This window comes from Macrosteles quadrilineatus, unplaced genomic scaffold (assembly GCF_028750875.1).
Source record: "Macrosteles quadrilineatus isolate MER2022 unplaced genomic scaffold, UCM_ALF_1.0 Scaffold_8__2_contigs__length_117827958, whole genome shotgun sequence".
In the NCBI taxonomy this organism is placed as follows: domain Eukaryota; kingdom Metazoa; phylum Arthropoda; class Insecta; order Hemiptera; family Cicadellidae; genus Macrosteles; species Macrosteles quadrilineatus.
Window position 1 is genome coordinate 81,334,654 of NW_026542601.1, and position 24,674 is coordinate 81,359,327.

The window sequence follows — 24,674 nt, forward strand, 5'->3', positions numbered from 1 at the left end:
TTTTGATAATTAGTACAGATCAGTACAGTACAGTATCAGTACAGATCTCCTTTGTACTGTACCGACTCACTCCTTGCTTTGCTGTATATGATCCACGCAAGGGCAGTTATAGTCACAGAGAATAGTCAATGGAACAATGGATCAGAAAATGTTGAAGTATTGTTAATCAATCAATATTATCTGATATTTATTAGCTGGTATTTATTACATTTTAAATTAAATAGGTGAAAATTGTGTATATTATTTATTACAATTCACATACTTGCTTAGAGTCATGGAAATCATCTTTCACTCATACCACACTAAAATTTGTTTTATAGTTTTATGTTTGTATGTTTACAGGTGATCGTAGTTCCTCAGGCCTGCTAGAGTTTCAGAGTGTTGAAAAGGCACTTCTTGCATTGATGCTTTGCAATCACCACCCTGTTAAAAATCCAAGTAAGTTTTACTGTAAAGCAGGACTACTGCTTGTTGTGCCATAGGCTAGTTTTTGTTATCTCCAGATCATTGCCTAGAAAATGTTTGTACTAAACTCATTGCTTATTTACCAAAAGCACACTTCTGCCTGACACAAAGACAGAAATCTCATGGCGTACTCTAGAAGACCATTTTACAGCAAAATCCCATCAATCCAGCACCCGATGATCAGGCACTTTCAATAATCTGACATCAAGCTAAATGTCGAACATGTTTTAATGCATTTCTAAGCCATAGATTACTTTTGCGCTGCAGAGGCAGGTGCAATCGGCTGAATTGGTTTGGTAGTGATCGGAAGAATCGGTGCCGATTGAAAGATAAGGTAGCGTGCGGCAGAAGTAAGGAGCAGATGGCAGACATTGGAGTAATTGACAAAAGCTCTACAATTTTAAATATTTTAGTCAGTCACACAATAACGGCTGTTTTTAGAAGATGTTCCAGCATCTTAAATAATCTGTCACCACCAAAGTCCTGAACATGCCAGATTAGCAAGCATTCTACTGTAGTGTGTAAACACAGTTGGGGTTTCTTACCCTTTTAATTTTTTTTTACAAATAAATTACTTGCTGCAAAATCCAGGAAAATATGGCTTGTCTGCAGCTCATAGAGAAAACTTGTTCTTGATATCAATCTACTTTGTCCTTGGTCAGTTCTTATCACAACTTTGGTTTTCCTTGTTTCTGGTCAAGATCTGATTTCACCATTGTTTCCACTTATACTCTACATTTCAAAGACAACTTTCTATTTCAATTGGACCCAGTTTAAAACAATAAGTGAGTTAAAATCTTTTCTATGTCAACTGGTGAAAAACCGTTGGCAATCTATGTGGCGGTGTTAAATAATTCAAAGTAGTTGATGCAATGCTTAGCAAAAACCTACTTTGAGAGTTTAAATGCCAATCCTTAGATTTCAGTTTGTTGTAATATGATTGCAGGTGGCAAATTCCCCTACGTGATGAAGCTGTGCTTCTCCTCGAACCGGTTCCCGGTGAACCTCAACTTCAAATCTGAACCATTAGATGCCGGGGACAAGGAGTAGACCCTCAACCCGGTGGCAGTTTCTCGCTCTTTACATGTCAATTATTAATGATAAGCCCAACAAAACTAACTGTAAAATTCATTATTGTTTGTTTAATTTTGTCCTTTAACACCTCAGTTGAATTATTTTTTTTTATTACCCAAAATTGTTTATTGTTTATCTGTTTTGTGGATGTTTATAATTTATTTGCTGTCAATGTCAAACAAAACATACGGAAACGCAGAGAAACTGCCACTCGGAAACGGATGATAAATTCCATATATGTTAGCGTTAGATTAGTCTTTTATTGTTTTTACTGTCTTTTGTAGATTGTAAGTTATTTGACACAAATTTGTAATAAAATTTTGCTAAATATGTATTTTTATTTAGTTGGGAATTTAAAATTAGTTTGTTGTAAAATAATATTTCATAACTTTTTAATTATTGACAGATTATTTTTTTCAAGTATTTCCATATTGTTATTGTTTTTTTTTTAGTTTTTTTGTTAATACAATAATTATCATTACGTTACTTGTTGGCAACGTAAAACATATCAAGCTAGCGCTTATCAACATCACGTCCTACTTTACCTAACATAACCGTTAAGTTCTAAAAGACAGTAATTTATAGGAGAATTGTTAACACTTCTTTTATTTCCTCATGAAGTTATGATTTTTACTATTTAGTGTGTAACGGAAGTGAACCGGTTTGAGCCGGGATTGGTTGTTTTACTAGTTTGACAAATTTTACTTTTCAATCGTTGCCATAAAACACCAAGTGATGCTGTACCGTCTGTGGTCTTTATTGTAACATTTGTAATGAGAACACCGCATATATTTAAACCGGTACAGTATTAATATATGGATTATAATATAAATATTGTAAAAAGTTTGACCACGGTCTTAAACTATTTCGTCTTCACGGTGGATTGTCACGCTAGTGTTTAGTCTAATTTACGAATGCTCTTAGTTGTACATTGAATGTAGCCGGTCTCAGGTTCGGTCACTGTTGAATGTTTGTATGAATGACAAATAGAGTTATTGATTTGATTTGACTGGCTTTTCGTTATTTTCCCTGCATGGTTGCTGCATTCCTTTGCTGCGCTTGTTGTAGCATGGCTAATTACTTTATGTAAATTTAGTGGCTCAGGGTTTGTATTAACAATACCTAGATGTTTTTTTAGCAAATCTGCTGTAGCAATTACATATTTCCCCTTATGAATTTATTTCTTAATTTAAGAGATTATTTGTGTCCCTTTAAGGAAGCCTTTTTATTAATAAGGTTTTATTAATAAAGTGAATATTCCTTATATAATTATCAATTAAAATTTTACATTTAATTTACTTTAATTAATGACTATATAGGGTACAAAAAGTCCCAGGACAGTTAATTATTTCAAATACTAATAAAAATAGAGCTACAAAACTTGGTACAGAGTTACTGGGCATTAAAATCATTTTAGCACAATTATTCAGTGACACGCTACCCCTTCAGGGGTTATTGAAAATTAAATTTCAATTAAATTTTCAATGGAAAATTTCTTAAACAAAGAAGTCACAAAAGTATGGATATCCAATAATTTTAAATGTACAGTAGACTCCCTCTTATCCGGACACCTTTTAACCGGACATCGGTTTAACCAGACTACACTCGGCGAAAATGACATCTTTTTAACCAGACAATTTTTATCAGCACATCGGTTTAACCGGATTAGATAGGCAGAGGGTCTGGATAAGAGGGAATCTACTGTATTATACCATAGACAAAAAGAATTAAATATAGACCACATAGGTTCTGGCACACACCGCTGGGAGCACCATGTAGTTATGGCGTACGCGCTACTTAACTACACGGCACTCCCAGCGGTGTGCGCCAAAACCTATGGTAACCGCAGCACGGCTGACAGTCTATATTTAATTCTTTTTGTCTATGATTATACATTATACTCAGCTGAACGAATTCACATATTTGCGTTACAAACATAGCGACTAGACTGATCAGGCATGAAAATTACTGAATTCAAACTTGAATGCTGTCCATGAAAAGTCATAGGTGAACTAAACTACGTATATTCTTCCTAAGTTTTCTTTGTACTAGGGTTTTGTCGCTAATACCAGATTTCAAAGTACAGTTAAGTCACTTTTTAAAAAATTTGAAAGTGTCAAATTTTGACACAGGACTTATTTTTCCAGCTTTGTTTGTGCAGATTTTTACCGTTCCAGTATGTATGAAAATCAAAACCTGCTCACTTAAGTTTTTTTTCTAGTCTGCCTTTGAGTACAGGAGCAGGAAAGAGTATAGAATGCAGTAAGAGTAAGGTTTATTAGTGTACTGGCAGGTGTGGCTGTGTGTCCAGAGCTATGTTGGTCAGAATATCCATAAAAGGCTGTTGAATTGTGAATTCAGAGTTATCTCAAAGTACAAGGCAGGACATTCTACTGGAAGAGATTAGGATGATTTTGGGCCTATTATACAAGAGTTATTCATAGGAAACTTAAAATAAATGAAATTAAGGATTTAAATTCAAAGATTTTCTAAAAAATTTTATGCGTCTCGGAATCACTCCAACTTTAACTTTATTGTGTTGAAAGTTACTTCTAAAGCTGGGTTTTCCTAGACGCGGAGTCGGCCAGCGGAGAGCGGACAACGGAAAGCGGAATTGAAATTAACATGGCATTCCGCTCCGCTGCTAGGAAAACAGTAACATTAAATTACCTAAGACAAGCTGAGTCCGCTCTCCGTGTTCCTCTCTCGGCTGGCCGACTCCGCGCCTAGGAAAACCCGGCTTAAAGAAATGTCGTTGTTATCAAACAACAGTAATGACAATTCCATACTTCACTTTATCTATTTGATATATTTCTTAAACATTACAGTTACTGTTCTGTTGTTTTCACCAAACTAAATATAGTTTTGTATAAATGAATAAATAACCCAACCTGGGTTGGGTTATTTATACAAAAATATTTTTATTTATTTTTTTGTTAATTAACCTAATGTAAATCCGTGTGGTCGTGATAACAGAAGAGAACAAAATAAAGCAAGTAAAAAAAAAATAAGCCATTCAGTTTTTGTGGTTTATAGCCATTCCGTTTTTTATGGTTTATAGGTTTTTTTTTATACCAAAAGACACAAATGTGTGGGAAAAAAAGCTGAAAGGTTGCTACAGCACTCCCATGATGGTAAATCATATCGGAAATCTGACTACAGAAGATTGTTTGCTGCACAAGGTAAGTTATTTGGGTAAGTATTTTATCGCTCTAATTTTCTTTTTTCAGCTGTAATGATTGTAAAATATGAAAACCATCGTAGACAGCATAAAGTTTTACATAAATTTTATTTGATAGATGAAGTTTTTAAAGCAGCACGCACTCTGCCTTTGTACTATTGTCATTGATTGGTAATATAAAATCGATGTGTTCACTTAAAATAGTTGTACATTTGCTTATAGTGTTGTATGTGTTTAGTCCTATTTTAGGAAAAAAATAAGCCAAAATTGTATTTAAAATCTTAATTTTCAACCTGTTTATTTGTTATCTTTTTAGTTTTATTTTCTAGCATAATAGCTGCATATCTCTGTCGTATGTTTTGGATCTAAGTTATAGTAGATCACATTTTTTAAACATCTAAAGATGCTGATTTGGCTTGAGTATTACACAATTTTAAAAGGTTTTAATATTTCAAGAAACTTTTTGTGTCAAGTAACTTTCACTTATAGTAATCCCTACTATCCTTTGCTAACTATTGTAAATATTTCTTTTGGTACATACTGCAAAATGTTTTTGACAATTTATACCTCATAGTGTACCATACATAGCTTATAAGGTACTTATTTTAATGAAGGTTTTTCATTGTAAGCTTGGTTCTTAATAATAAGAAAACTCTGCTGTATAAACGTATGATAAATTTTATTGAAAGCAAATAAATATTACTCGATCTGCAAGTAAGGCCAGAATACCAACTACCCATGTTAGTTTTTGACCCCATTGATATCTTGCACAGTTATCAATGAAGTTATATTGTAACAAATAAATCCCCATTGTCAATATAAATTTCATTTTTATTAATAACTACGTTATGTATAATAATATCATCACTGATCAAAAACAAAATATTAATTTAATACCAATTTGATATCTTATAATATTATTATACTTGCAACAATAATCAATAATTTTCAATCAATAATCTTGAGCTAAAGCTCTATTTCATATGTTTTATGTCTCATCTCACTAGATGAGACCTACACATTGCATTGTTAATTATGTAGATTTACAAGATTTTAATGCAAATTGGTTTTAATCAATTGAAATGTTTTTGCATTAAAATCTTGTACTATGAAGTTAAATCTTCTTCTTCATTAAACTTATACTGAATATACTCATACTGAACTCATATGAGATGCATCAGATCTATCATATCATATGAGATGATCTTGTAAATCTCATATGAATTTCATAGTATCTCATCACTACAAGCTTTTAACATTCAATATTTTTTTAGATTTTTATCCACAAATCTTTTACAAATCAAAGAATCCTTGACAAATAACTTTTTTCTGAATAGTAAAAGTTTTGACCTCATGCAAGTATTAGAATTTAGTATTTTAATTTTGGCACATTATTGTAAAATATTAAACAACTATCATCTTGGTTTTTAATCTCTTGTATCGTATTGAAATTCTGACGACTTGTATAATGTCATTGACTTCTACAGCTGTTTCAAAAACTTGTGAGGTAGTTGATAGGATATTAACCACGATTTAAACTTTGTAAAGATCTAATTTCCCTGTAAAGGAACTAAGTTGTTGATTTATCTTTCTTGTATTTCGGAAAGTTTGATTGATTCTTGTGTATAATATGACAGATAGTTTATTGTAATATATATTTTTATAAGACGTTTGACTGAGCAATATCACAATATCGTTGGTTGGGCTGCAATATCGATGTCGTATCAGTGTCGTGTCATCCGTGTCCGTTCCTTTCTGTATATAGTTGTATAGAAACCTCCGTGTAACTTTCTCGTCCAATAATGTTGCAGTCTGAGTGAATAACTTTTGTCTTGCTAAGTTAAGAAAATAACTATAGCTCAGATAAGGTGGGTTTATTTTAAAGTTGTTTGTAAAATATTGAACATGATCTTTTAAAAAAAAAAAGTTGCTTTTATATCAGTTTTGTGTGAATTGTATTTTTCACTTATATTTGAGCCTAATGGTATTGAGTAAGAAAATACTTAATATTTTCAACTGGAAACATCACCCATCTTGGATAGTTTTTTTTTTTTTTTTTTTTTTTTTTTTTTTTTACTAATCTTAAGTTATAGTACTACCTTTACTACTATCCTCTGGTAGTCATTCGGCATTAAAAAACTAAATGTTCAAAAAAACTCATTCACTTTTCAGAACAAAATATTAAATTATTCTAATTATATATTTTTATTTACAACATTGAATATTTTCTTACTTTGTCTAAATTAATCATGTTTTTATGAATTGGTCTACCACTATCCTTAGCTATTATTAAACCTAGTATTGTTTATGGCCTGTGATGTATCACAGATTTCCAATGAATAGCTGTGTAATAAAATTAATATTCTATTGGTCGATCATATTCAGTATTTTTAGTTTGATTGTGGCCTATTATTTTTGTTTATCTTTGGCTTTTAGATGTTGATTTTACATTGTCAATTTAATTAGTTTTATTGTAATACTAAAACATGTTACTTTTTACCTTTTATTTAACTAGCAATTTAGTCATGAAATCCAGAAGACTATTTTTGAAACATTGGATAAAGCATTAGAAAAGAGACTTCCATTCATCTTCATCAATGATATACCAAAATAAAAATGATTCTATATTTTATACATAATACTAAGTCTTGAAACTATTTTTAATCACCTATTAAATCTGACCAGAAAATCTATTTTAAAACAATGGGACCACATATTGTGTACGGTATATGACAGGTTTTTATTGCATGTCTGATATATTTCATTTACCTAAGACACTTCTTTAAACAGACTTCACAAAACATATTTCTGTGTATTTCCAACTTAAGGAAAAGTTCCACAGCTACATTTATTTTACATTTTCTATAACCTTCCTTAAAATTGTATGAAACAGAATATACAATTGTTTTTTATACAGCATTTTTACAGGAAATATTACTGTACTGCATAGTTTTCGTAACAAAATATTGGAAATCACAATTTTGTTTGAATTTGTTCATGTTTTTTAAAATTAAACTTTAAGTACAGTACAGTAGGCCTATTATCTAACCCAAATTAAACTAATCCTTTACCCCATCCATCCTTTTATTTTTTGAATTATAGTATAGTTTATTGACAGAAAGTATAATGCTTTTTGAGGGGAGCAATTCAATTAAAATGTAGGCCTAATCTTGCTAAATGGAATCAAATTTCATTAAGTGGCGTAATTTGTAAATGTGGAACAACTAGCTTGGTGTGATAGAGTAATAACTGTTGTGTTTAGAGTGAGGTTATCATTCAGTCATGCATTTCCTTGTGTCATTGTGTTAGGGATCCCTAAATAGGATAGCAATGATTAGGAAAGCCAACAGAATAGAGATTAGAATTCCCCCTAGGGCTTCAAGCAATAGCTAAAGTACATTTTGTGAAACTGATTTTTAAAACTGTTTTATCAGTAAATTTGGGTAGTTATTTTCATAAATTAATGTATTTTGTTTGTACCATAACTGAGATTAATGTATATAATTATTTATTTTGTATAATTAATGGTATCTGTTAAGTTTTGTTACTGTGTCTGTTGGATGAAAAAACACATTACAAGATTTTATTATGCTTTTAGTTACTTAAAATCAAAATAAAAACTTAATTATGTAAATTCATCTAAACATATTTCCAAAAGTAGTTGTTAAATCTTTTAATGAAGTAACAAAATTAAGTCTTCTTCTCCAAAACTAATACTGTTTTATTTAAAAACTGAATTAAAACAATTTAAACTGAATTAAATATTCAGTCCTGTTTTTAAATCATTTTTAATACTTCTAAGTTACTCCATTATGCTGGTGTATTGAAGTTTTATGCATTTTTTTAGGAACTGCATATTTTTAAATATATAACTAAGCTTTTAAAACACTAACTGTATTTTTCAATATATGTTTGTATTTCAGTAATGCTATTTTTAAATATTTTCCTTTAACCTAAACGTTGTTTAATAATCAAAGGGTTTGTTTAAAAAATCGCTAAGAGTAAAAAGAGTAATAAGCTTTCTGTCTGTTACACATTTTTACTAAACTACACGTTTTTTTTATAATTGGTTAAAATTTACAACTACATTACACATTAATAAAATGTTATTTTAAAAACATAATTCAGTATAACTAATAAAGTTTAAATTAAAGTACAACTAAAAAAGTTTACATTAAAGGATTTGCACCAAATACAGTATTACCTTCTATCGAGTGTATGATTTGGGCATATTTGGCCAACTTTTTCCAAAAATGTACTATCACACCAGATATGTGATATCTTATGTTTGTTACCTTAACTTGGAATGTTTTCATTGTATTTTCGGAAGTAATTTGATAACATTGATTCCTAAAGAAATTTTGTTGTACTCCCGAGGCAAAATATTTTTTTCTGTTTAGGGGTAAACACTTAGAGAAAACTGAAAATCCTCCTGTTCTCTTAAATAAAAGTTGTTTTTTTTTTACTCATCAATGTATTTCATAGAATATATTGATTACATTACCATTTAGTTTTTTTATTCTTAGTACCATAGTTGAATTTAAGGTGCTATTATTGTAGTTCTTGAAGATTTTTTACTGTACCTAAACAACAAAAGTGTAAATTAATCCAAAATGTACATTTTGGACAACTTAAATATTCATATGATTTAGTAATGGAACACATTTAAGAAACCACTTTTCTATTTACGTTAGTTTCACAATGTAGGTGAATTAACATTACTTTTATGTAAATACTATCTTTATTATATTATAACTGTTGGTTCATCTTAAATATTTATTTAATTTGTAAGATTAGTTATAGTCATGAGAGCACATGTTGACATTTCATACCACATTGAAGCTCTAGCTTGTGGGGCCCTGGCCCTCTACACTTGAGTTATGATAATGTAGGGCCTTGCTTGACCCAAAGTCATTAGTCACAAACTGATAGCAATGTCAATTAATTAGGTGATATGTTTTCTGTTAAATTTCTGAAATTAAACTATAACTCTTGTCTGTAACCATTGGATTTTATTGTCCTTTCCTTTTATGACATTCCTCCTTGGGTCAAAATTAGTAACAAGGTTTATGAGTGTGTTCTCAAATGCAAACTTGAAAATGCAATGTTTTGTGGTTCTTACATTTCTTTTCAATGTTTAAAATTTCACTATCACCCTTTCCCTGGCTCTGACTCTTTAGGCCAAAAGTTAGCTATTTCTAACTTTAAAAATCAACAAAAAATTCAGAAATTAGTGGGCAATAGGGAAATGATCAGATAATACAAAGAATAACTATTGTTGAAATAATATTTTAGTCAGATCACATAAAAATCATGAGTACCAGTTGAGAAATGAATGTTTAAATTGTGCCTTTAACATGTTTGTGCACATATTTTTCATTAGAGAAAGGCTAAATTTACAATAATGTAAAATTGGATACAGAAATCTAAAAAAATTTTTTATAAAACAAACCTTTAAATTAAAATCATGGAGATCATTTGACGGTATTTGCAAAGTAAACATAAAGTAATCAGAGTTTCAATCTAGAATAAATATCATAGAAGAAAAAATCATAGCACAAGCACAAACACTGCATTGATAAACCTGTTTGCAGACTTGTTTGCGGCGAGAGACAGCGGCCGGTGTAGCTCTTTGATCATGCTTGATTACTCGCAGGCCTTTGACTCCATCAGCCATGGTTTGCTACTCAGCAAATTGAGACATTTTGGATTTGGGGATGTGGCAATTGGCTGGCTAAGGTCGTATTTGGGAAACAGATCCCAGGTAACCAGGATGGGTGTAGACACCTCGCCTCCCCTTAAAAAGCTTAGGGGAGTCCCGCAGGGGAGTTGTCTGGGACCCATCTTGTTTACACTCTACACAGCCGACCTTACCACATGTGTACGTCACTGTAATGTGCATGCATATGCAGATGACTGCCAGTTGCATTTTCCCTACCCAATCGGCTCATTCAACAGCGCCTTTGAGAATGCAAACATGGATCTTGAGAGAATAAGTGAGTGGTCAAGGAAGCACGGCCTTAAATTGAATGTTGAAAAATGCACAGTGATCCACATTGGATCACCACCCATCGTAATCGCGTAATCCAAAAAATCTGCGACGGTGAAGTGCATATTCAACTTGACAATGAAAAGCTTAGGGTTTGTGACACTGTCAGGACTTTGGGCGTGGTTCTTGACAGTGGTCTTACCTTCTCCAACCACATCACTTACGTTTCTCAAATTGTTTTGGGAAGGCTGTGAGGACTGTACAGATTCCGTTCGGTTCTTCCAGAGACTGCAAAACTGAAGTTGGTTCAGTCTCTGGTGTTGTCAGTGATGTACTACTGCATTCCTGCATACGAAAACAGTATTTCCCGGGAGGATATGAACCGACTTAATAGGCTGCAAAACACCGCAGTTTGTTTTGTCTACGGACTTCATAAGCGGGAACACATATCCTCTTTCCGGGATTCTGCTGGTCTGTTGCCAGCCGATGCTGTATGCAGAGTGCAAACTTGTTGTCTCATCCATCGGGTATTATCTCACAGAGAACCAAAATACCTGGTGGAGAGACTTGTGACACGTGGAGCAATTGCTCGACGGGGCACTAGGCAGGACACCCTCCTACACTTTCCAAAAGTTAATTTGGAAATAGGGAGGAGGGGGTTCTCCTATTTTGGCCCAACCCTTTACAATGACCTCCCCTATCAGATCAAAAGCCTTTCGGCCTTAGCTTACAAAAAAAAGGTTAAAATACATTGTAAAGCAGGCATGTAATTTTTTGTTGATTTTTTATTCTTGTACATAATTTGTTTAGATATTTGACTTTTAAATGTTTAGTTTTAGTGACATGAGTTATTCTGTAAACCAATATTGTATTGAGAAGCGCTCAAGAATAAAGGCATTTTGATTTGATTTGATTTGAATAAGAACTGTGCTTTAAAATTATTTCTGTACCGTGATCTGAACCCCTCTAATGTATTTGTCAGTTTATAGAACGAGCAGGCCTAAACAACTTTAGCAAAAATTGAAATACTTTTAATTTCATAACATACTAGATTATATTTTGTTTATGAATGTTTTTCCAAATGTGTAATTTATCTGTTCTCTTGCTGTACTTGATTTTTTGTTTACAGTAGAACCTCTTTAACCCGAACTAATTGGGACCAGGGGTAGTTCGAACTATTGAATAGTTCGGATTACAGAACATATTGTTGTTTTTACATAAGAATAGCTAAAACATGGCTAAAATTGATCAAAATTATTTTGGGAAAAGTGAAAAGATGTTTTATAAAGTTAAATTACAGTGTTAATTTAATACAGTAGTAAACATGGTGAATAAACAGTACTGTAAATTAAATACGGTATACAATAAAGAACTGCTGCACACGAGCTGAGAAAAAAAAGGTTTTCAAGAAACAAGCTTGCTTATAGGATAAGGGACAGCTAATCTATCTATATAATACGCTAAGCCGATTTTTGTAAACAGAACTCCTCCCTCATTTTTGGACCGATTTTGATGATTAAAGTGTCAAATGAATGGCCCTGATCTGAAGTTTTGCAAAGTTTTTTTTGTTTTTTGAAATCTTTATTAGTTTGGGCAGGATCTTCCACCAAAGTTGGATTTTCTCCCATTAGATTAACATGGGGAATCTAAATATTTAATTGGAAACTTTGTCTCTATTAATTTGAGAGAACGACTGGGCGTAGAAACTTGGTAGAGGTGTCCAAAGAATGGTCTTGGTCCCTAGATGAGTTACCAAAAGAAAAAACTAAGTGAATCCCGTTAGGGCTTTGCCCCAGAAGCCCTTAAAGATCCCTCCACAGATTTGTTTACATTTTGTCCATGTGGATAATACTTTTTAATGAAACAGCTGTTAATTTAAAATTGTATTTTAAACAACACACATTTATTGGGAGTTACTGAATTGTCCAAAAGAAGTATTTGCAATGTTATTTTCTGATTTTAAAATTGATTTTCTTCTGTATCATGTCATATTTTGCAATATAACGTTCCATTACGAAATCAGTGAAAAATCCTTTTATAACAGTAACTGTTATTTACAATTTTTTCTAATTGAACTATCTTATATCTATTGTACGGGTTGGTGTCTGCCTTTTTCACCACTTTTGGCTATATTTTATCATACTATGAGGTTATTGCCGTACATGTTTTAAATCATTGGAAAAATCTTCGGTTGTGTAATACAATGCAAAATAATACAAGTGCAGAAGTGTCTTATTAGCTTCAACATCCCCACAACCAATTTCCCAAAACTATGCTAGAGGGTTATTTATTGGCACAGAAGTACGATATGAACTGACGCGACATGACGAAGGAAAAATCAAACTTGCACTGTAACGGATGTACCTCCCTTTTAAGTTAGAACAAGGTATTTTCAATAAACAGATATTTTTCTCAAATAAAATCATAGATTAATCTTTATTAGACAGATGAAATCGCGGAAGTTTTAACTACAAAAGATCCACCAATATGATTTTAATACTATCTAAAGGTTCTTCTAAAAGAAGAGGTACCAGTTAACATACTAATAATAACTCCGATGACGTACGGTATGGGAAATATTTTATTCATTGAATGATCAACCATATTTGGTAACTAACGCAATTAATATCATTATTGTTTTTACACTTATTACTCTTTAAACAATGCTAAATGCTCAAAATATGTATAATTTCACTCAATTTGTCGCAGTTAGATAAGTTAGCGCAAGCCTTGAAAGTAACCGTCGATTTCTACGGGTTTCACCTAGTGTTTAAAAATTGTTTGACATATTTTTGTCAAATCAAATAAACATCATAAGCTTCAGGTTGTGACATATTAGGTGTACCCTACTACTTAAAGAGTAGTCTACTCTTTAAGCTCTGCAATCCCTAAGTGGAAGACTGCATACATTTTAAACCTTGTTTTTGTTTTTGGGTATTCATTTGTGAGTTTATTTCTGTCAAAGGTGGGGTAAAATTTTAATCCTGTGACAATTTCACCTATGATTATTTGAACAGAGAAACCTCCTATTAAGCAGACTAATGCAGCACTTGTTTGTATTTTAATTCAAACACATTCTGGAACAGAAAAATAACTTATTTAAGGGTCAAGTTTATGTTTGTCAGGGAACTCATGCATTATAAATCCCTCCGGCCACAACGGAAATGAAGCTCTGGCTTAACCTGGCGGAGGAAAAATTCAGTTTTATGAATTTAATCCTTTTTGTTTAAATGGTGTTTCAATTATAAACTTGGCTTTGTCTCACTTAGTGGTTATCAACAGCCTGTTTTCTTATAAAAGTTACTCTTACATGTAGATCACACTATTTCACTTACTTAATTTTTAATTCAGCAATAATTATTTACTGAATTTATTTAGAAGTATTTTACCAAGAGTATTAAAAATAAACAATGCCATGAGGTGAGTTTTCTTGTTTAGCGTGGTAACAAAAGTGCTTTAAAAATAGCAATACCTCACTTTATTTGTGTTGGTACCGTACTGACTCATAGATTTGTTTCTTTACATTTACAATTTTGTTAAATGAACTTAATTTTATTTAATTTTGTATTGAAATTTGATATTTTTTTCATACTTCCCAATACTAGTTTAATATTTATTAGTTATGCACTTCAGTTTTAAGAATGCAAAATAGAGAAAATGAGTGCAAATCTGCAGGATTTCATTACTACAGTATAAAATCTCACTAAGCTAGACTAGTATAATAGTATTTTTTTAAATCACTTTCCGAGTGCTTTCTAGTGATTATAGAAATGCAAGATTCATGAATATTCTTGAGAGAGCACTAAATTCCTTATTTCAAATCACAGATTATATTCCAACCATAAATAATATGATTTGCTCGCTTGCATGCTTCGTTGTTTTTTTTTTGTGTGAGTTTTTCAGAAGAATGACGTTTTCCCTCGAAAATAGTGGCTGAAAAATTATCATCTTTTATGTTAAATCCTTACTAGAGTATTACAATAGTTATTGGTTTCTGTTATCTTCAAAATCTGTTATCTTAGAAAATCAATACTGTGTAATGTACCACTAGAAAAGACTGAGAATACTAGTGAATACTGTGAATACTAGAGACCCGGTATGGACCATTAACATAAACAAATGATGTTGCTGGCCCAAAAGTAAACATTATTTAAATTTCCATTTTTTTTTAATAATACATACATTAAAATACTGTACTATGGAAAAATCAACAACGCCATCACCAAAATATTTAACAGAAACATTACGACTGTCGCACATTCAGTAAACAATACACTTTAAAAGTTTTTCCATGCCAAACCTGTTGCCACAAACAACTATAAAAAATCAGGCATTTATAGAATTAACTGTGACGACTGACCAAAGTACTACATTAGTCAAACTGGAAGATCTTTCAAACAAAGATTTAAAGAACATATACCTAAAAGATCACAACATCAGCTATCCAGATAAGAACATCGAAATAGTTGAAGTATTACAAAAAAGTTATAAGCTTGATATTAAAGAAGAATTTACCATCTACAAAGCTAAAAAACTCGACCCATTCAACATTTTAAATGATCAGACTTCCTTCCAGTCAAATATTATATGTGATACATCAAATCAAAGAAGTATCAAATAAGAAGAATAAAACAAACTGAAATACAGGTGGCACTGGAGATATGAAGATATGAAGATGAAGACACCTCATGATTCAGTCACTAGTCAGTTTTATTTAGCCAGTGTCAGTGATAAGACAGTGCTGGCCAGCCTTTACAGTTTTAACTAGTTTTATCACTTTTTATTCAATTTTAATAATTTGATCAACATGACTAGTTTTTACTATTGTGATTCTGACAGTGTTATTAAAAGAATCTTTTGACATACCACAATGTATTAATACATTGATGATGTGGTTGCATACAATGACCTGACAAAGTTCTAAGGAACGAAACTAGTTGTCATACCAGCAACTGTGGTTGGATAAGGTAATTCTTCTATTTTATCAATAATATATTCCAACCAAGGGTCACAATGAATAACATAAATGTTTAAACCATATATTAATGTTATTAGTATAGGATTCGGGCCAGTTACATAATTTTTTATGCCATGCTGCTGACGAAATATAAACAGAAAATCAAAACAAATGGAAGAAATTCTAATCACATGTTTTATTTATAGCGTAGGGTGAAAATAGAGAAGTTTGCACAATACAAACTGTACTTTTGGTTGAATTTTCAACCACAGGACGACCTCGAATTACTAGTAAGTAAACTATATATAGTACACGACAACAAAGCATTGATTGCCATGCATAATGAATAAGCAAACTAAGGGAGGAAGCCTAACAAAAACAATGGTAAATAATAGCTGTTTGAATAAACATTATAAGCTGTTATGTAAATGGTATACTGCAAATTTTCTTTTAAGTATCATGATTTGAATGGTTAGTTTCTAATGGCATCAATGATCCACTGCAACCTTACACTACATCGTTATTTAGAGACTGAACCATTAATTCTTTTAAAACTGTTATTTTTTTTTAATTCTGTCTGCTTTCAAAGACAATAATATTGTTTAAATAATTATTTGTGTGATTAGAGCACAATATTAATCAATCAAATATTCATTTGTTGAATAATGTATTTCTATGGAGGGGGGAATGAGAGAACGTTTTATTGGTTATTATAAAGGTATATTTTACACCAAGTGCCAAAATCGAGGTTTCACAGGAGATTACACTCTCACCCTGGATTTGAATTACATTTTATACCCAGAGCCGGCCCAGTGCAAACATTCAGAGCGGGCCCTTTACTACTAAAAAAGTAATATTCAAACTGTTCCAACTATAAGTCAATGTAAAATATTAAGTTACCATTGTTGCTCATATAGGATGATTTTCTTTAAAAAAATTACAGCTACTAAAGAATGATTTTATTACAGTCTTGGTGTGTATTTTTTCTTGATATCTTATGCCATGGTAATGTTTTAGTGGCCGAGCATGAAAAAATAATTTTTAGAACTTAATAATTAATTTATTTACTTGATGAGTAAACACGTCATAGCATTTAGTCTCAAACCTCCAATATATAAGTTAACATTTTATAAAACACAATACATAACGTACTATAACAATCTTTTGGTACTTTTATTTCCTTTATATTACATCAGTTCTTAATTTAAAACTGACTTTAGAAAGCGTTAACGCTTACTAGCAGCAATATATCAAACACTAACGTGATTGAAAACATCGGTTATAATTTCCTGTGATTTTTTTCAACATTTGTAATCATCTCCAGCAATCATCCGTGATCGTTTCCCAAGATTGCAGTACATCCACAATGATTTCCCGTGATCACAGACAAATTTCAAATGATTTCCTGAGATTGATGGCACAACTTTCATGATTTTTTTATTACCTTGGCAACTTCCTCGATGATTTATCACGATCCCAGCAACATCCTGAACTCCTGAAGTCGTAGCATCTGCGATATTTTTATAAAGTCTGAGCAACATCCGACATCATCTCTCGGGATTGTGCAACATCGTGATCATGTTCTACGATCAATTTTTTTTACTTATTGTGACAGTGTAAACTGAGGACAAAAGGTGATTATTTACATAAAATTTACAGACCTTTAACATTTTTTTTTGTGTTTTCCCCCCGAGCACATGTGTCGCACATTTTTTATAAGGTAATTTTATAGGTTCTTTTGTAAGGCCGGCTCTGTTTTACACCGCACTATAAAGTAAACACCCAGAAAAATAAAAATATGACTATACAATGCTTTGAATTCTAAAGTTATGGCTATACTAAGCAAGCATAGAAATTCATGTAATTAAGTCACAGTTAAGGTACCAATAATTTTGTATTGACACCCTAAATATCAAGGATAATATTATGAGTTTAAGACTGCTACACAAATTTTCTCAACTTGCTATAGACCACAGTAATAAAATCACATTACAGAATACAATAATGTTCAGAAGTTAAGCTAGGCCAGTATACTGTATAAGCGTTAAGGAAAAAGAGAGATCCGGTTTTAATTACCAATGTAATTTATTGCAATTCTGACAGTGCCGAGGAAAATTTAATTAAACCCTTTATTGCATAACACTTTACTTCTGTAATCCCGTTTGTATAATTAATGTCCATACTTCACTGAATAGCCTGTGAGAAAAAGTGTGGTTTTTATTGTTTATGGAATTTAAATATTTTCTTTTAAATTTTTTTTTTAATTATTTGTTGCCAAATATGGTGTAAATTTGTTTGAGAACGTTTATATTTGCAATGTTTATAACAATTTTGGTATTTTTATATTACTTAAGAGTTTTGAAACATCATAAATATTTTTATTTTGAACTTTTTTAATGACTAGCAGAGTACCCATCCTTCATATGGGGTTGGCATATAAGCGTAAAATGCTTATTACAGTTATACTTGAGCTTTGCGTTTGCAATGGGAGAGGACACAGTTTGATAGAATTTGCTTCTTTAAATTTACCGTATACTATATTATTACACATTTACCATAGCCATAATGTTCTACCACTTCACCTAAATAGTAGAGAAATATTCATTTTAAAAAATTCGCAAAATATCACAAATTTACATGTAATTAATAACACTAGAGGTCGTCCAGTGGTCGAAACTCGACCAAAAAATATGTAATGTACTCTATGTACTCTATTTTCACCCCACACTGTAAATAAAACATGTGATTGGAGTTTCTTCCATTTGTTTTGATTTTGTGTTTATATTTAGTTGTTATTTCGTCACCAGCATGGCAACGATAAGATCCATGTTGATTTTTTCAAAATTTTAAACTCATTTTTTGTGCTTATTTTTGATCCTATTTTAATTTATAAAGGTATTCTGCACATCTACATGAAAATATCTTTCCAACAGTATGCGTACATTTTCCCTGCGATGTACACGAGCTGAGAAAAAAGGTTTTAAAGAAACATGCTTGCCTATTAATATATAGATAGATAGATAGATAGCCTAAACATAACTGTAAACAATCCTACTTTGACAGTTCTCATTGCGTAGTTTGACAGTTTTTTGTTGCTGCTTAGTTCAAATTAGCTGTTTTATAAATGCAATAAAATAATAGTGCTGCACCCTCTTGGTAAATCTTGTAACTTTTTATTGCTTTTGCATATCATAGAACCAACTTTTTTAGTTGAAACAGCTGTCTAAATTCTTTGATTCCCTTTAAGGTTAAAATGGGGAACTGCAGAGCCACTGGGGCGGAGCCCGAAAGGATTTTTGAGATATGTTAATCGGGAATGTGAGCTATCATCGTGCCAAATTTCAGCTCAATCCGTCCAGTAGTTAATGCGTGAATGAACTTCAAACAAACAAACAAACTTACAAACAAACAAACACACAAACTTTATAAGAAGTAAGTTTATAAGAAGTAAGATTTCTTGGCAAAGGGATCAGTGATAAATAGCCATTTGGATTGGAGGCAGACCTATGTATGGTACGACCTATTTTTATACAACTACAATACAAGCAAGTAACTTTTTTTGCTCAGTAATTGGATGAAAAGTTGTTTGAAAAGAACACAAGCCAATAAAGAAAAGTATCAGTCTCATTCATAACACTGAGATACGACAGGCTATTTCATCTTGTTGACTACCCCAACTGAAAACACCCCGGCCAATATTCTATGAAACATTTAACTGGCTTAACATTTGGAAAACATTTTATGGATGAAACATTTAATTCCATATCACTAACAGAATTACTGCAGTGCTTTTGAGATTTAAAAGTCCAATTTAGATTAGTGTCAGATAAAGTTTGATGTAATTTATCTAGATTTTGTGTCCATATTGATTTAGTACTGTACCGTTGTTTCAAAAATTGTGCTATAAGATCTATTCAATATCATTAACTTTGAGTGTAATACACATTTTACATAGTTAGGCATAATAATATTTACAAAGATGGCTTATATCAATTTTATAATAGTTAGTACGGCAAAAATGCTTGTTTATAAAACAATTAACAATCGGTTTAAAATATTTTTTTGTGGAGTTTTGTACTATATGAGTTTTCAGGAGATATTCAGTATTCTTGTTTTAATCAAACAGAATATATTCATTACCCCATTAGTGTGGTTACTAAATTTAAAGTTACACAAATCTTGTTTTGAAAGCATGTCTTTCTTTATTAGGAAACCTACCTATTGTAAATCATAACTTTTTTAATATCTATTGTGAATGAGTTATTCATTAATGACATATTGTAGAGTGAAGATGGCCAAATAAGTGACAGAATCACTCGGTGATATCACTAGATGTCATCTATCACTGGAGGCACACAATGACTCGTATATTGCGTAGAAATTGCAAAGAAGTGAGATCTCGTTCAATTTCCAACCACTCCTGTTGACATCTCATTTGTTAGATTTTCTGATTTTACTTGTCCTTTTTTGTACCCACAAATCTATAGGTTGACAAACACAACCAAAATCTGTCAACTCGTAAAATTTAATATTGTCAAAGTTCACTTTCAAAATGTATGAAAATTGTACCTAATTGTAGTGAAGATTGTATAAATGATTTTAAACCGAGTATTTTGGGTAAGTGTGCAAATACAAGTTTACAAATATATGTCACACCCTTAGCATTGACTATTTTTATCCATAAAAATTTTCTAGCAGGAAAGATCTGTTACCATATCAGCTAACTTAAATTGTGTTATGTTTATGTTATGGTAAAATACTTTTGAATGGACCATGATATTGAGCTTTTTCAAACAAATTAAACACAACTATTTTTCTGTAAAAATGTGTTATTTGTTATATGTTAATGTGGGAAAAGACCCTTCTTTATAGGTTGCTTGTTATCTTGAAAGGACCTAACTCCAGAAGAATGTCGGATAAAATCGCTCTAAATCTGACCCAGCCAATAAACTCTGACAACACACACCGTTAACATGTCCTTGCTTCTTTTGTAAAGTTTTCCCCCAATACCACCATTTATCTAACTGTATTACAACCCGAAAAAACGTACGGTGTAACCAGCAAACACAACCTATATTGATACGCTACTTGAAACTTTGTGAACAATAAAGCTTTTTTGTTTTAAGATTTAACCCCACATATTATATACCAAAATGTTCGTCTAGGTGTGTAGATTTGCAAACTGACCTTACATTTTTGAAAAAGTCCTTGGGCTCTTAGTGGCTTTTAAAATTCCCATATTATCCTTATGAAGAACATATATGTTTGCGTTATTATCAGCTGGATAATTTAATTGCTGGTAATATTTTAGTTGCAATTAAAAAAAAATTGTGTGCTACAAACGTTTACTGACTTGGTTGAAATGAAATATTTACTGTTTGAAATTTGGTTGGCATAAATATTGCAATGGAAAATAGCAAGAAAGCCTGGACAATTACTAAAAAGAAAACTGAATTAACACTGTGCTGCATTTCTTGAGCAATCATTGAAAGAGCCGATTTGATTCTATGGAAATATAGGAAAGTCATAGAACACCACCAAGTAGAAGAAATAGAAATAATGTTTTTTTTAGAATTTATAATCGTTATTAGGGACTACCTAATGTGGATGAGTGGGAAGGATTTGTAGAAAACACTAAAAACAAGATCAGCTTTTGAAAAATGATAAGATATTAACAAGAAATGTTGATTATATCAAACTGTTATGTACATCGTGAATATTTTCATAATCTTTATAGTCGACTCTTTTTAACTCATCCGAAATTATGACTGTTATTTGTTTTAAAATAACACCTGTAACCTGTAATACTTTGAACAACGTTCAATATAGACATATCAGAGACAGCTAGAAAAAATAATCTTGATCCGAACAGCTGTTCGTTATTTCATAGATGATTATGTGATAAACATTGGGAGAAAACTTGACAAAATCTCACAAAATTGGGTTTTTAACGTCCGTAATTTTATTTACAAAGTAGTGAGGCCTTATTTTAATAGCTTAAGACACTCTCGCCAATCCAGTGAATACATTAAAATGATTTGGATCTTGATAGGTACTCTTGTTTTTCAGGAGAATGCCGCGTAAAATGGCTCTTGGGCCGTGATAGACAGACATACAGACAGCCAGAAATTGAGATGAGACTTGTCTCGGCTTCTTTAATGTATAAATGTATAAATAATAACCTATAACCTGATTCTGAGCAATGTGCAGAAAAAAAGTTAATACTAATAATGTTTAATTGATATTCTGTGTTCGCTGCTTATGGTGTAGCCTACAAAATCAAAACACAACAAACTTTAGATGTTTCAAACTAACCAAAGTTGGTGATCGAATGACGAAATGTGAGCAAAAATCAGCTTCAGATTTATCGTAAAATTAACATTTTAAATCTGATACAACCGATAGTCTATAAATTGACTTTAATAAATAATTAACGTTTGGAAAAACAACAATCTTGCTTTATTAATACAGCTAAACTATACACACAATTGTTTGCTGAATTGCAAATTGCAAGCAATCGCTTGATACTTGACTTGAGTAAAAGGTGTATATTTCATAATATTCAATTTGAAAACCAAATGTGTGAACTTGGTACCTATGTAATGTAATGTATGTATTTAATTTATACTGTTCAGCTTTGGCACAAATAACAATGAGGATTATGATTATATTTCCTAATTTATACTGTAAATAATTTAATTTACATCTCTTGATCTAAACAGATAAAGGGATGTAACTTCACAGTGATTTATCGATAAAGAATACCAAACAGTATTAATGTTCCAAATAATTGGGTTTGGGTGGATAATATTGGGTGTTTTATTTCGGTCACGATATACCAAGCCAAACATTTACGAGTTAAGACAACTAATTAGGTTATCTTGTAAGTTTAATGACAGAAGTTTGCACAGTTCCTTTCTGAGATTAGCAGTTGATTAGCTCATGCTAAATCTCCAATCTTAATAAAGCAGGATTAATTTGATGTTAATTAGAAGTTTGCAACTAAGATAAAGTGCGGTCTTTTATTGATCAGAGTGTAGGTATTGTAACGTTTACATTTTATTTATGTGATATTTTTTGTGACGAGATGCAATTTTGCCTTAGTGATGAATTGCATCAAATTTGTCAGCATCAGCAAGCTGAAAATGAGCTAAAGAGACTATGGTGTGGATTGAGTACGGTAACCGATTAAGTCAGACTACTTGTAACTTTTACGGACTTTTATACCATATATGACAAAATGGGCAATGAAGTAAAGAAAACAGGGGTAACAAATAAGGTTGTTTTGTCATTGAATTATGTCTCACAGTACTTTTAATTTGGGTTGGGCTTACAAAAAAAACACCCTTTATACGTAGTGTGGTAGATAACAAAAATTGTGATAACTTTTTGACTGTATTTTTACAGCATTTTGTTTAGAATTAAAAGGATCACTAAATTTTAATTATAATCGTCTATGCCATTATTGTGAAAATCCAATTTTATGGGTTTTAATAGGAAAATGACCATTACAAAACAAAAACTTCCAAAAAACAAAAAAAGCCTGGAGGTAAGTACTATCTATGGATTAAGTTAGTACCAAACCCACATACAAAATTTCATCAAAATCAGACCACAGGTGTTGTTTGTAGCCTTTTATACACACACATCACTTCTAAAACCACTTTTTGAGGCTCAGGGGGACATTTCCACCAAAAACTTAAACCCAAAATGTTGAAAAACTGACAAACAATACTTTCTCCATATGTTATTTATAGGGGGAGAAAGTAATAAACTAAATCACTGAATGACTGAGTTTCATCCCCCAGTTATACTAATAATCTAGGACCTAACTTTTACTAGAGACAATACTACTAGAGACATACTACACTCATCTACTTTTACTAGAGACATAGCATACGTAAGTAATCTTATGATCATGTAGAACTACATATTTTAGTTTGTAGTCTGATTTTATTTGAGTTAGTCAGTAAAGTTGGTTACTATTGAGTGCACTGATGTTGACTTAATATTTCTCCCTCGTTTAGTCGTTTTAAGGTAGATTTTTACACCTTGTTGTTTACCGAATTGTTTGTTTGTAATACCAAAGAAAAAGCAATAATACTTGTAGGTAGATACTTACTGGTAGGTAGAAATAGATGGTTATAACTAGGTAAACCATTTTTTGCTGAAAGTGTACTGATAAATAAATATTAACACACTCTACATGCACTGCACACAGGGCTTCATTTAGGATCATGCCACCCATGGGCCGCCTGAGATCTACATGTTTTTGCTTCTTGCAGTTGGCATCTTACATTTTTATCATTAAAATTTGCTGCCATAGGCAGGCTGCAGCCTACTGTGACACGCTGTATTTTTTTACAGTAAGACCATTCGCAAAGCTGGGCTACACGTCAAGCTCGTAACCTGCGCAACTGCAAGAACGTTCTCTCCCTCCTTCCTTCCCCACTCTCACTCCTCTTCCATCAAGACTCTCGACACAAGAACAACCTTGTAATTGCTCTGCTTTACAGGAAACACGACCCAGCCAGAAAAGAAGGTACAGTATCACAAATAGCCCCAACAAAGTTTAACTGAAATTTTAAAATATCGTCCATCCTATCCTACTAATATTATAAATGAGAAAGTTTGGATGTATGGATGTTTGTGACAAGTAAACACGAAAAATACTGGTCGGATTGGGCTGAAATTTGGCATGATGATAGCTCACATTCCCGATTAACATATAGGCATCTCAAAAATCCTTTTGGGCTCCGGCCTAGTGGCTCTGCAGTTCCCCATGTTAACCTTAAAGGGAATCAAAGAATTTAGACAGCTGTTTCAACTAAAAGAGTTGGTTCTATGATATGCAAAAGCATTAACAATTTATAAGATTTACCAACAGGGTGCAGCAGCACTATTATTTTTTTCATTATTTATGAAAACAGCTAATTTGAACTAAGCAGCAACAAAAAACTGTGATACACAATGAGAACTGTCAAAGTAGGATTGTTTACAGATATGTT

At 31.8% G+C, this 24,674-nt stretch overlaps 1 protein-coding gene across 4 annotated transcripts in view; it reads left to right on the forward strand.

The window, feature by feature from the left end:
• Positions 1–2,543, forward strand: part of LOC128999918 (heterogeneous nuclear ribonucleoprotein L-like) — a 207,652-nt gene extending 205,109 nt beyond the window's left edge. For all 4 annotated transcript variants that reach the window (XM_054426700.1, XM_054426701.1, XM_054426703.1 and 1 more), the window contains 2 exons: positions 343–438; positions 1,412–2,543. In XM_054426700.1, coding sequence (XP_054282675.1) covers positions 343–438; positions 1,412–1,515 — 200 coding nt within the window. In that variant the 3' untranslated portion in view covers positions 1,516–2,543. The remainder of the gene's footprint in view (positions 1–342; positions 439–1,411) is intronic.
• The last annotated feature ends 22,131 nt before the right edge of the window (positions 2,544–24,674 follow it).